Here is a 15,224-nt window from a genome sequence, read left to right on the forward strand (position 1 = left end):
ACGGAAATGGACTTCTTACGACGTAGCTGCAGAAAATCAAAAGTGGAAAGAGTAAGAAATGACACCATAAGGGAAAGCATGAACATGAACACAAATATAATAGAACAAATAGAGAAAAAACAGCTGATATGGTTTGGACATACGAAAAGAATGGACGATACAAGATGGCCCAAACGCCTACTCGAGTGGGTACCAGTAGAGAAAAGAAAACGTGGAAGACCTCGAAGAAGCTGGAGGAATGAGGTAGATGAAGCTATGACATCCAGAGGGCTAGAGGAAGACATGTGTCTGGATAGAAAGAAATGGAAACTGGGGACGGAGAGGCGGCACGTACCGTCGAAATCCGTTATATATATATATATATATATATATATATATATATATATATATATATATATATATATATATATATATATATATATATATATATATATATATATATATTATTTCTTGTTCAGTCTCAAAGTTTGTCCGTGTGCTTTCAATGTCCTCCTGCTTTAGACTCTCTCTGCCCATCCGCGTAATTTGAAATGGCGTACCACAGTATGATAAAAGATTCCGGTTAAACAAACCCCGAAATCGCACACGTCAACAACATTATTTACCTCGAAATATATTCAGCCGTGGCTTTCAAAATAATCCGGGACCCGCGAGGTCGATTCCGGTTATATGCATGCATATCCAGAGGTTCATTATTTCCGCGCTCGCATAATTCCCGGAATATAAATAAACCATCGACACGTACGACTTCATAACATTCTAAAATCTAGGAAAATCGATACGGTTATGGAATTGCCATGCATCGAAATGTTCGACGGTGTCTCGCGGGACCCCCTCCCCCCCACCCCAACCCGTCCCGCCCGCAGACAACAAACAAAGTCGGATTGGGTTTAAAAATTCCGCATCGGCCATTTTATAAAATAAAAAGTTTTTGTAACGCGATTCCTTTCGATCCGACGCAGACGGCGGAGTTGAAAGTCGGTGACTTTCGCATTTGAATATTGCGTTATAACTTCCGCAGGATCCGGTCCGATCGGGGGCTGAACTTTATACGGGGTTAGTTAAATATACTGGAACGCTTAAAAAATGCATTTTACGTTTACATTTATTGAGTAATTAAACCTGTCAGAAATGATGATATGATATTAAAAATGACAATAAAAGCATTACATTTACTGACATAAATTTTTAGAAGAGAAATAGTGATAATTGCTTTTTTTTATTTACGCGAAATGAATTTCAAATTACAATTTTCAATTTTCACAAATTTAATTTTTTTTAACAAAAATTTTACAATTTTTTTAAAAAAATTCGTGATAAAATTGTGAATTTAGAAGCAATTTCTTAATCGACGAACAAAATTTCGCAAAGTTTAAAGTGAATTCACTAATTAAAAAAGTATGTATATTTCTTAATACATAAAATTCACAATATTTTTTTAAACGTTTTTCTTACAAAATTTAGAAAAAATGTTGTCTTCCAATTTTCGTATAAAAAGAAAAATTTTAAAAAAAATTATTTATACATTTTTACGGAATTTAGAAAAATATGGAAAATATTTTTTTTGGTTTATAAATTTATAATTTTTTTATGAAATTTTGAATACCAATCTCATATTATAGGGTGAATTCGCAAATTTAGATTTTGTTAGAAGTTTAAATCCTTTTCAAATTTATGAGTTTAAAAAGGCGTTAACCGTGTTTTTTACATTTATTGAAAAACTGAAAATTTTTATATTTTTGACCCTTAACGAAAAATTACAAATTTGCAAAATCAAGAAAATTGCGAATTTACGCTATCCTTGCGAAATTTTTTGAAAAATGAAAATTTTGGTAACTTCGTAAATTGGAATAAAACGGTAATTCAAATTTCTTTTAAAAACATACATTCACAAATTAACACCATAAATTGCTTTTTTTTTTAATCAAGATTTCGTAAAAAATGAAAATTTTAATTTCGAAAATGATTTGTAAAGTTTTGTGACTCATGAACTTAAAAAGGAATTATTTAAACTTCTTAAAACGTTCTGTAAACGTTCATATAGTATTTAGTTATATAATAACATTCATATAATTAGCGATTGGCATTCAAGACTCGGGAAATATAGTGTAAATTTATAAACTCCTTATAAAATAAAATTAATATTTTCATTCTTCTTCTAAATTTCTGGAAATATAGTGGAAAAATAGTGAATTTTAAAATTTGAAAACTTTGTAATAGTAAAAATAATTTACGAATAATTATTACAAACTTTGGTAAACAACTGAATAACAACGTCTTTTAAATGGTGAAAATTTCTTTTTTGTTTTTTTAAATTACATAAAGAAAATTCAAATTCAGAAGAAAACCATTTTTTTTTATGTTTGAAAATTTCGGAATTTGCTTCTTCAGGAATTTGCTTTCTTAGGGAATATATATATTTTTTTGATTTGCGATTTTAAATTAAATTTTATTTTTTATTTTTTTTTATTTTATTACGAAAGTTAATTTTCACTTTTTTAATTATTTTAAGAAAAAAATTTGAATTTGCAAATTTAAACTTTTATTGGAAAATTTAGAAATATTCCTTTTTTAAAAGAAGGGGTTGCGATTTTTCCTTATTTTTTGCTCGTAAACATTAGTGAACTTCCACATTTTTTTAAATACATGTGAAAATGTAAATTATAGTGTGGATGTATGAAATGTAATAGATCCACATTATCTGTTAATTAAAAAATAACAATATAAAACATTTATAGTTAAAATAATAAATACATTTCGGATACGTTTCATTCCATTATAAAAATGTTCATGACTATAATACTAGAAACCGTACAGACTTCATCCTAGTCAATCAATGTCTTAATTGGCTCGCAAATAATATTAAGAACGAAAAACGATTTGACCGACTCTGACAAACAGATAGAAGACAACTTTAGCAGTAACGAACCGTCACACAGTCGAAGACCTTTGATATTATTAGGATACTAAACGGGCATCGTACAAATGTGTTAAAGGGGGTAAAAAGAACCAGAGTAACATTCTTTAATAAATCGGCTATTGATTTATATGAGAAAAATCAAAGCATTTATAAACATAACTGCAATTATTATATACATTTAGAAAACAAGAAATATTATCTATACGAGTACATCTATTTAGTTCAAAATTTACTAGTCTCCAAGAATCATTTTTATTTAATTATTTGAGTTAAATCGTCGCACATTGCCACAGAACGCAAACTTAACGTCCGAAGGAGTTGTCTAGACGAAAATAATCGGCATAATGGGGTAAACGCTTGGTAATTTATACTCGATGCGCCAGGATCCGAGCACGGGATCTGATAATTAGCGAGCGGCACAACAGAGACGGAGCTCTACGTTAATGGAAATGGTAAATTAGAAGTTTTGTTCCGCGCCGCTATCTTCAACTCTATTTATTTCGATTTTCGCCTTTATCTCTCGCGCGGATGCTAATTGGGGCTGTTTTTCAAAGTAGACGCCATTACGTTATAAGGTGTCGGGACGTGTTTAGCACTCGGTGCGGTTAGTTAGGGAACATCACAAATGCTCGAATGTTCAAAGTGTCGAAAATCCCGAACGGCGTTCGGTCGCCTTTCGGAAAGTCTCGGTGAGTCTCGTCTCTCGAGGGATCTCGATGTAGAGGACGATCAAATGGTATGCTTTGTAATTTGACAGCCGATACTAGATAGGTATGGTCTCTTCATAGATATAAGAAAGTGACCAATCGCTTTTGAATGGGATTATACAAGGGTGGCCATTAACGTACAACGCAACAAGATTATTACCTAAAGTTTCGGAATTTAAATTCAGGTAAAATTGTGGTCCGTAATAGAAAATAATTTTATACCTACCTGTGTCTAATATTCTTTGGTTTGGTACACTACTTAGTTTAAGTTTATTAGTAATCATTCTTATTTCGTGTGTAATACAGCGTGTGTTGAGTCATGCGCGAATTATGCAAAATATGTGCGAGTCCAGTGTATCTCAGGAGATGCTCCCGCCCAAATGCAGAAAACACTATTCTATTGAGACTAAGGAAGTTATAAACAATGTTTATTTGACTCTCATTAAACGTGATGCCAGCAAGCAAGCATCTTTAGAAAGAAACGGCCATATTGACGAAAATTCCAACATCAACTGTATGGAAAATTGTGAATAATCCCATTTCAGCGAGCAAAGAAGGGATGCTGACATTTTCTCGAGTGTAGATAAAAGATATAATACGGCTTAAAATTTACCAGTTATACGAAGAACAAAGCGTGCCTACCTTAGATATCTTAATTAGGAGGCTTGAAAAGATGAAACCGGTGTTAAATGTGGCAGAACTACCTTATGGAAGTGTATTCAACACATGGGTTTTAGATTTTAAAAAATTGACAAAAGGAAAGTTTAAATGGAATTTTATAGAATTCGGAAATGGCTACTGGAATATCTAGAAAAAATTAGGATTTACAGAGATCAACAAGGGCCAATTATTTACTTGGGTGAAACCTGGTTCGACACTTATGATACCCCGAAAAAGGGTTGGGTTAACTCAACTGATAAGTGTAAAACAAACGCGCCATCAAAAAGAGGTAAAAGAATAACTATTTTGCATGCTGGTTTTAAAAATATTAAAGATTCTTCTCTGGATTTCCATAAAGACACCACCGCTGATTTATTTGAAAGTTGGTTTAAAAACAAACTAGTTCCAAGCATCCCGCCTAATAGTGGCACTGTAATGGACAATACAAGTTATCACAGTATACAATTGACTAAAACCCCTTCCTCATGTCACACAAAAGCAACGATCCAAAACTGCATGTACAATAACGACATTTATTTTCACGAAGATTATACCAAAAAGCAATTAATTGAGGTTCTACAAAGCTTGAACCTACAAAACGAATACGCCTGTGATAATTATGCAAAAAATCTAGGGCATACAGTTTTAAGGCTTCCACCTTACCACTGTATATTTAATCCCATGTTTGGCACCAATTGAAATCTGCCATTCGTCGTAACAATGTTTTCCCCGTGTTAACTCCAATGTCCTCAAACTTATAGAAACCGAAGTTTTTAAAATCCCTCCACAAAGTTGGGCAAATTCTGTTAAACATATAGAAGAAGCAGAACAATCGTATATCCATATTGCAAATAATATAGAACAGATAATAATTAGGAGAGGCGATGATAGCGATAGTAATACTGATATATTATGTGAATAATTTTAAGTAATTTAAGTAGGTAATAAAAATAATTTGTAATTTTATTTTAGATTTAAATATAAATACATACATAAATAAATAAATATTTCATTACTAAATATTTCCGGGCTTTTGAGCCGTGGTCCCGAGATTAAACTCGACGTTTCATCTACAACTGCGGAAGACATTTTCAAGAGCGGCGATGCGGTAACGGTCGAAGTGTTCTTCCGTACTGCTCTCCGATGACTGGTTTGTTGACTGGAAGATCTGCCGTATTTAAGCGCGCTGTAGTGGGCGTGACCTCGGTGGCGGGCTTGGGTTGAACTTGTCTGGGTAAACACGTTGTTTTGTTGATGACCTGAGTCCATGTTTTACTGGTATTGAGACCTTCTTCTTTTCTATTGAAATTATTCCGATGTTTTTGAATTTCAATAGCTTCTCTGAAAAGACGTGGATAAAAATGTGGTGTTTTGTCCAGTACCTGCGTGTCTTTGAACATGATACGATGGTCACCTTTGTCAAAAGCATGTTCTGCCACTGCTGATTTTTCCGTGTGTCCAAGTCGGCAGTTCCGTTAGTCTAGTTTCAATGCTTCTCTTTGTGGTACCTATATATACCGAGCCACAGGAACACGGAATGCGGTATATCCCTGGTGAAGAAAAGGCGTCCCTTGTATCCTTGGCAGACCTGAGGCTTTGTCTGATTGTAGTCGTTGGTTTAAAGACGACCCGAACGTTGTGTCGTTCTAAATGTTTACCGATCCTGTCTGTGACGTTCTTAATAAAAGGAAATGATACCTTCCCTTGAGGTTCCTCTGTCGTATCTCTTGTCTTAGAACTTCTATTTTTCATAGCTTTTTGTATTTCAGAGGTGGTATATCCGTTATTTTTCAGGGAATTGGTCAAGTGACCATCGTATCATGTTCAAAGACACGCAGGTACTGGACAAAACACCACATTTTTATCCACGTCTTTTCAGAGAAGCTATTGAAATTCAAAAACATCGGAATAATTTCAATAGAAAAGAAGAAGGTCTCAATATCAGTAAAACATGGACTCAGGTCATCAACAAAACAACGTGTTTACCCAGACAAGCTCAACCCAAGCCCGCCACCGAGGTCACGCCCACTACAGCGCGCTTAAATACGGCAGATCTTCCAGTCAACCAACCAGTCATCGGAGAGCAGTACGGAAGAACACTTCGACCGTTACCGCATCGCCGCTCTTGAAAATGTCTACCGCAGTTGTAGACGAAACGTCGAGTTTAATCTCGGGACCACGGCTCAAAAGCCCGGAAATATTTAGTAATGTAGTTTCTGGCCGTGAAAGCCTAACATCTTTGATAAATAAATATTGTTTAGTATATTTCCTAACAAAACCCCAAATAATTAAATTCTAAGCAAGGTACGGACCTGTTCGTCCATATTTTATTCTCACATCTTGCCCGGGTCTTTCCTTAATTCGTATCAGTTAGTCACTTTCTTAATATATGAACAGATTTTATTGTAAAACACTTAAAACGCCGAAACAATAAATGCACTATATTTTTGGTCGTATTATATATGGGTTAAATATAGAAACACCGGTATCTCCGCATCATCGTTTTCTGTGTTTACACAATAGAAGAAGCGTGTGCGGCAGAGGCAACATTTTAATGCACGTTACGATCGTTACTATCGTTTCCAGTTCCCGCACGCGTTTAAATTTTCTATATTTAAGCCGCACGGGTATTGTCTTTACGCCCGGTTCCGGATTTCTTTGTGTTTGTTAAACCGAAATTTAATGTATACGTACGAGCGGGCGCGTATTTTTAGATACTTTAATATGCGGCCCGCGGGTTTTCGGACCCAGCCTGGCGGTCGCGGTTAGTCGGTTCTCGTACCTTCCGAAATGTCGGCATTTGCCGTGACTGTTTTGTTTCCAAACACGATATTATTTAAACTCCGGTTCGTAATTCGGGCAGAAATTACGTATTTTCGCAACCAGGTGTGGGAAAACGAAAGAAAAAACGACTCTTTGCCTGTTGGATATTCGAACTGACGAATCGGAGTTATTCGCATATTCTAGAAACTCCTCTTCTTCTTTTTACTATTTATGGTCCTGCGACACAACAAATTGCGCCACCTCTGCCGTGAAAACCAAGAATCAAGTAAGACGATATACTTGAAAATTGAGGGTTTATTGTAAAAAGATCTCAAAAGGTGTACAGGGTGGTTCGAATTCGGGGGGCACCTATGACTATTCTATGATTTTTTTTGTCACATCCAGGAAATATTTTTGCATTAAAGGACATAAAACCGTAGAAATCGCCAATTTATGTGTAAGGAAAAGATCTTATATATGACTTCAGAAGTTAACAAAAGCGGTTCATAAACTTGTTGGGCCTCATCAGATGATGAAACCCTGCAATTCAAAAGAAGTCGAATGCTTTCGATGAATTTAGATTACGTGAGGAACTAAAAAAAAGACTTTCTGCAAAAACTCCTCTTGGAATATTTTTTATGTTTTTTGATGACGAAGCGATTGATTTGATTTTAAATCTTACATTGCTTTGCGACTTTTAAAAACAATTACTCAAAGAAATCTTGCACCTGCCATGGACGAAGTGCGTTATGATAATCAAGGTCACCTCATTATTGTTCATGCTAATAAAGCCCGAAGGCGATGTAGACTCCGCCACGGCCACATAATTTACGTTTGTAATAAGTGTAATGTGCATTTACATACTTCATGCTTTGTAAAATATAACCAAAAATGAAACCGGGTATTACCAGTGGTGCGCTCACGTACCATAAAATATTATGCGTTTTTTTGTATCAAATCAGGTTCTATTTGGAAAACAATCTAGTTTTAGTTGTTTTCTGTCGAATTTGAACTTTCTTTTGTATATTTATGTATAGATTATATGATGTTACATCTATGTGCCCCAAAACATTATTTAATGTTTTTTCCTAGTGGTTCGTTTACGCACCAGTATTTTTTTGTATGTTTAGAGTTTTTATTTTTTTTTTGAGACATTCATATAGTATAAAGAGCAAAAATGTATTTTTTAATTTTTTTTCTATGCTTGGGATAATATGGGTTAAATTTGGCGCCACGAGCTACGCGTTCTGATTGGTCGGCACAATTAGAAATTTGTACTGTCGGAAAATTAGTCTAGCACGCTCGACTAAGAAAAGGCGGACGTGTATTTACGCGGCTTTGTTGCTCCGACGGGGTGTATGAAAGCGTTTTACTACCTGCGCAACTGGATATTTACTCAGGTTAATACGGAACACGGAAATCTTAAGCAACGGGATTCGTACGCGAGAGTTTCACTCGTAAAATACTCCAAGGCGTTTATAACTGGTGGAGACGAAGTTACGTTGAGGTTATGAGGAACAACGAATTTTTTTCTGGTGAAATTAGACACTCGATAAACAAAGCAAACCTTAGCTTTTATTTGCCTAGCATTAAAGACGTCTGTTCCGTTGCCAGCTTTAGTTTATCGCCAAAGCAAAAAGAGATATTCGCCACATCTTAGAACATTGCCTATATCCATCAGCACTCTTTCTAGGCACTTAATGGCACCAATGTAGTAAAAGAAAACGAAACACTAAATGGGTTGTTATGGTCTATACCGAGTGTTTTCGGATTTGTATCCATCTTTATTTTTGAGGCATTTTCTGGAAGCTGCAATTTTTTTATGCAAAACAATTATATGAGAAAAATGAAATTGAGACTGTTTTATCAAAATTTCATCATAGTCCGGTTCCATTTGCGAAGCAGAAATTCTTAAACTGATGAAAGGTGGTCATCTTTAATTCTGTCTCTTAAAGAAGTTTTCCTAAGCTTCATTGTTGAAAAGATTTGTTCGCATCTATAAGATGAGCCGAACATTGTCATTATCTTCATTGCTTGAGTAATTAGATTGGAATTATTATTATTATTAGAATAGTACTGTATAAAAAATTTGTTTTAGGAGAGTATTACAGTTCAATTCTATTTTGCATCAACTTTTTCGTAATTAACATTGAATGGGGTCTCAAAAATACTAAACGTCCTGAAATCTCCTTTCAAATTCTGAAGATAAATTTCTCAAATTGGTTTCCTAATTTTTAATCTTATTGTTCAAACATTCTCAAGACGGCACTCTTAAACGGACCGGATTAAGTCTTTCCGCGGACCGTAGTTTCCCCATCACTGCCCTAACCGCAGTTCCATTAGACTACCCCGTACATAGCGTGGCACGGCAACCTCCCATCCCCCCGCTGCCCCGCACTATGCATAATTTCAGCGCGATCGGCGCCCAAGATCTCACTATAGCGAATTACCGAATATCAACTCGCTCGCTACCCGAAATCCAATTAACAAAACATCAAATCACTCGTTAAGTATTCGCGTTTCACCTGATTCGCGTTCGGTGGGTAATCGGGTGGGTTGGGGAGGGGGAACCCCACCCCCGATTACCGATAAACTTATCTCCGGTTACTGTCGAGCAAAACGATGATGCAACCCGCTATGCAGACGGTGTTCCCGATAAGCGATTTAGTGCCACCGCGTGTTTAACATTCAACGTTGTTAGCGGAAAATGGCCGTATGACGTGAAACAATCGCTTCTTGACGTTTTATCCGAACGTACCAAGTTATCAGGCAGGGAGTGACTCTAAGAGTCATGAAGTCCACTCAGAGTGGTGTGTAATTGGAGGGGGTGTTCCTCAAGGTAACGTCCTGGGGCCGCTCTTTTTTCTAATTTTTACTGACGGCATAAAAACCGTCCATTGAATATAATGAAGAAACAATTGAGCAGTTCCCCATATGACTGAGTAAGGAAGACGCAGTAGCCAGACAGACTCCGTTCTTTTCTCTTGTAGAACGGCTAGGGGTATTTTTATAACTCCAGCCTCCCTGGGGGCTCCATTTTCGAAAAGGAATGTTATCCATTGTTTCCTTACAATTTCGTCTTTTGTTAAACTAAAAAATACAATGTAAATTGAATTACCTAGATAAGCGACATCGAAAATAGGAAACAGACATATGGGCACGTCTACAAAAAAAATGGGACTTGCAATGTAACCCAAAAACTTGTACTAAATAGTTATTTACGAGGTGATACTTATGAGTTAAGGACATAGTTGGGGGTTGGGAAAATGGTCAGAGACTAATTAAGATCCTTTCTACTCAAGATGTCCCGAATCCAACAATCAGACATACAAAATCAGTACTTTTTGTTAGGACGCGTTTCTATATAATTAATGTGAAATTGTGTGTAGTATTCACTTAACTGCCTGACATATTCCTGGTAATTCTGAAAAATTCCCTGCAAATATTTCCTTTAAATTCTTCCTATTGCAGCTGAACTGATTTTAGTAATTCCCCACTTTTTTGCGGTAATAATTTCTGTAGTTTTTTTACCAATAGAAAAGTAATTACGTTTTCGTTAAGTGTGATGACCTAATAGGATTGCCCAATCCCATAAGACATACGTTCGCCAATATTATCGATCACACGTGGTCACTTGTAACGTAAGCGAAGTCCTCTAACGATTTTGGTGTATTCTGTCAATACATTTGAAGACGTATTAAACCGTTGGATTTTGTGTTCTTTGCACAATTAAAATAATTTCAACTAGTGAGTAGTGCACTTATGTTTGTGTTAATTATATTTCTGTAAAAAAAAACATTATTTAATGTTTTTCCCCAGTGGTTCTTTGACGCACCAGTATTTTTATGTATGTTTCGAGTATTTATTTTCTTTTTTTTTTACGCATGTAATGTATTCTTAAGTGCAACAAAATAAATAATTTTAGAGCAAAATTTTTTTTATGCTTTTGATAATATGGATTAAAGCTGTTTTTTTGTAAACACCTGGTGTAGCTATTCCGCCACGCCCCTGCGAACGAATTTCTCAAGCGAAGAAATCACCTGTCTCGACAAGATCCCGCGGTACAAGGGACGAAAGGGGCAGGGGGGGTTATTTTTCCTCCCGTTCCATTTCCGTTCTGGAACGCTGAGAAGTCATCAAATATTTCATTCGCCATTATGTACGCGCGCATAATATCGTTCGAGGCCTTAAGCCAACATGTGCTTTTCTCTCAGTCTCCGCATAGAGTCGTGCCACTCTAATAAGTTACCCGTCGAACAAAGGCCGAGCTTTGAATAGAAACCCAGTTCGGTCGAGAAGTTGTCGCCATGTTTTAAGTGCTTCGACGCCTCGAGTGCGGTTTTGCGGATGTAACCGGCCGATTTGACATTGCCAGAAAATACCGCACCGTATGCGCTTCACAAGCGAACTTTGGGGAAATGTAAAATGCGTCGCGTTTGGCAACACCGCTTAGAAACGTAAATACTTACTACGACACTGTCTATAAATCTTCTTCAGAGCCTAACCGAAACTTTACTTGTACCTGCTTATACAGGGAGTCTCGAAATCAGACGTCAATATTTTAACCACGCATAAGGATAAAAGTTCATATAAACTAGGGGTCAGAACGTCTTAGTTTTTAACATAGGGGGTGTTAAATTTGAAAAGGTGGATGGCGATTTTTTGTAAATATTTTCGAAACACGAAAATATTTTGAAATAATATTTGAATTTGAATTAAAACTCGCCTTGAGGGGGGGGGGGTAACACAGGGGAGGCGCGGGAAAAATTTGCCCCAATTTTTTTGTTTGTCGAATTTTCGTAATTTGGACTGCAGAATTTTAAAATCTGAAATTTTCACCGATCACACCGTTTTCGAGAAAAATGTTTTTGAAAACTTAATTACAAATTATTTTTCACGAAATTATATATTTTCACATGACAATTGTTTCGACAACATCGCGTCATTATCAAATATAATATTTGCAAACTACCTGCTGCTATATATATCGAAAAATGACAATAAAACCTTAATTAATGTTGTGAGAATTTAAGTGTAATAATGGAGAGGTATTTAAATTTAATTAACCGTTAAGCAATACATTTGATACATAATACAATACAGTCTCCATGGCTTCCAATAAATTTAATTTTCTATTCTGTATGTAAAATATCAAAATTAAAAATGTCTTTTTCTGTGTTTAAGTGTTTAATTAAAATCTGGACTATTACTTTTGAAAGCTCTTTTATGTTCGTTAATGTGTTTCTTGAAGGATCTACCTGTTTGTCCAATATAAATTTTAAGACAAGATCCGCATTTCAACCTGTAGACACCCGATTTTTGAGATTTTGGACATTTCGTTTTATTGTTTTTTAAAAATTTTTCTATTGTGTTGTTAGTTCTGAAAACTATTTTCAAATCACATTTTGTCACAAATTTGTCAAGTAAAAGCCACCTCAGTTCGACAAATTATTTTTTTTATTTTTATTTTTTATTATAGTAAGCCTTGGCAAAAAGTCCTGGGGTTGGAGGGCTTGGACATGCTGGTAATGATAGGGATGAAACCCTTGCATTCTTAACATTCTACCAATCTAAAAATGCGTCGCTTAGCGCTAACGCATTAAAAGCGAGTGATTTTTGAAAGGATATGACACTATTTATAAAACAAACTATAGCATAGTCAGTTTGTGAAAAAAACGTTTCTAATAATTTTAACACTGCTATAGTGAATTCGAAAAAGAAATACATATATACAATCTGATAGTTACTAGTTTTATGATCGGTCTCTATTGTAATAAGCGTATTGTTTAAGTTTTTGTTTGAATGAAGTTAGTGAGGTGACTGATATTAGTTGGAGTTTCTTGTAAGCCTTGATAGCATTGTAAGTGAAACTGCGCTGGAACTGTGCTGAAGTATGTTTGGGAACCGCCCCCTATGGCGAGTATTAACCGAATGAATATCCGCTCCACTAGTAAGTTTGTCAAAATGATACTTTTTTAATTAAGACCAAAAGCTGCGATCTAAAACGATCGTCTACTGTTAGCAGGCAATAATTCTATTCTATTCTTAACACTAAATTCTAATTTTCAAGTCCTATACTAACCATGGAAAAAAATACGAATTTAATGAATTACATATTTGAAACGCCCTGTGGGATTTACTGATAAGGACAGAGATGATTTATTGTCAAACCCCAAATAAATATGATATAGATTGAAGCTAATATCTTGATGTATAAAAACCCTGTTTTATTACGCTTCTTTCAAGCAAACAACCTTAAATATTTTGAAAAATTCGATAACAATATTTTGCTTTAATCTATATTAAATAAATTACCTTTTTTTGTTAAATTGTTACTTTTGAGGCACCCCGTATTATTTTTTTTTTATTTACTTAAATATAGTTATTCCAAAACTATTTATTTTTATTAAACGGTTTTCATGATTTAATTAGAACTGTTTGTAAATATAGAGTTTTTTTGCATAATAATTGTATTGTATTGTTTTTAATATTATTAGTCAAATGCGTACGATTTCCATGGCCCAATGCGCGACGCCCGTTCTCTCACCGTAAACACGATCGATCTTCCCTTAGACACAGTCTCCAATTTTCCGTTACCAAACACCAAATATCTAAGCACTCCGCGCCTACTTCCCTGACCCGGTCCAACAACCGCCTTCCCCATACATCGGCAATGAAAACTTCATACGCTTGTTGAGCGTCCTCATGCCGTCTCGGTCTCGCGCCCTCTCGCTCCTGCTTTTATCGGCAGCACGCGCGCATTTTCCGCACATTTCGCCGTACAACGTAGAGTCCGCATTTCGCTCGGGAACGGCGATCGTAGTGTGCCGTGGGCTCCCTCGCGCGTCACGTAAAAAACATCGCGACAGGCCTCGAATGACGTTTGATAGATCGAGAATGACATTTCGTGTCGTCGCACGCGTCCGTCGAACTGTCCGCGCGTAGATTGAAAGTGACGGTTGTGCGTCGAATTTTCTGGGATATTTTCGAGACTTTTCGAGACGCCGAGATGCGGCCGGCGTTTGGAGTTTCCGCGTTGCTGCTGGGCTGCTGCTTGGTCGTCGGCGTTTCATGTAAGTCAGAATGTTAAGGCGGCACACCATGTCTTATCATTACAGCAGGTTCAGGTCATCCACTAAGCTCGTTTCTAATATTTCTAAATTGCCATCTTGAACCTTCGCTGAGGACCTGTTTACGTATTTTATGTCTGGTGGTGTACAGTCGGTCAAAAAAGACTCCGTTCATATAGTATATTTCAGTTTTCTTTTAGTTTCTTCTTTCACTTACATTCAATGAAAAATATATCTCAAGTAAATATCGGCAATCTCATTAAAGGTAATTAAAATAACATAAAAATCATTTAAGACACTTTATTTGGCAGTTTTAGAAGCAGGAAACTATGTCAAATAAGTCTCTAAACACTTGAATAAATCACTATTCAGAACTGCAGGTAGAACCGTTAATTATTGTAGGGATCTCAGAAAAAATTGTTTACTTATTTATTTATTTATTCATTTCAACGGCCGAGCCAATTTACAAAGATAAATATAATATAAATAGCAACATCACAAAACAATAACTTAGAGAACAAGCTTTTTAAGCAAAGATATCGAGAGGGCAACTGTTAAATAACCTCAAGGTTGGAGTTAAAGTAGAAAAATAGCCATTTTTGATAGATGTTAAAATCAATGGACTGGGGGAGAGCCGGACAGTATATACACCGTTCAAAATTTTATAAAACGTCAAGATATCGAAGTAGGTTCTTCTAATTTCCAGACCATCTATCCCAAAAAAAAACCTAAATGATCATCATCATATTCGACGAATACTTGTATCAGAAAGCTTATTAATTTCTGAGATTTCCTTGACCTTTAAACGTCGATGACTGAATACCACCTCTTCCACAATCGCAACAATATCTTCCGTTATGACCTCCACTGGTCGACCAGTTCTTGAATCATCTTCAAGGGACTCCTGCCCCATTCGAAAACGTTTTGCCCATTCTTTCACTACATAATACGAAGAAGAATTTTGGCCGTACCCACCATCCAGCCTTTCTTTAATAATTTTAGGTGCTAACCCTTTTTTTGTCAAAAACTTTATGACTGCTCTATACTCAATTTGCGTCATTTGCGAAATTTTTTTGGACGCGTCTTGTTTAAAATGCTGTCAAT

General features: G+C 35.8%; 1 protein-coding gene across 1 annotated transcript in view; it reads left to right on the plus strand.

Annotated features, from left to right (window-relative positions):
• The first annotated feature begins 13,848 nt into the window (after nt 1-13,848).
• The window catches only part of LOC132703035 (roundabout homolog 3), a 292,435-nt gene continuing 291,059 nt past the window's right edge, over nt 13,849-15,224 (plus strand). Inside the window, exon 1 of the mRNA XM_060672056.1 lies at nt 13,849-14,123. Within this exon, the coding sequence (XP_060528039.1) occupies nt 14,060-14,123 (64 nt within the window). The 5' untranslated portion in view covers nt 13,849-14,059. The remainder of the gene's footprint in view (nt 14,124-15,224) is intronic.

The sequence above is a fragment of the Cylas formicarius genome, unplaced genomic scaffold (assembly GCF_029955315.1).
Source record: "Cylas formicarius isolate icCylForm1 unplaced genomic scaffold, icCylForm1.1 PGA_scaffold_6__28_contigs__length_40554024, whole genome shotgun sequence".
NCBI classification, from domain to species: Eukaryota; Metazoa; Arthropoda; class Insecta; order Coleoptera; family Brentidae; genus Cylas; species Cylas formicarius.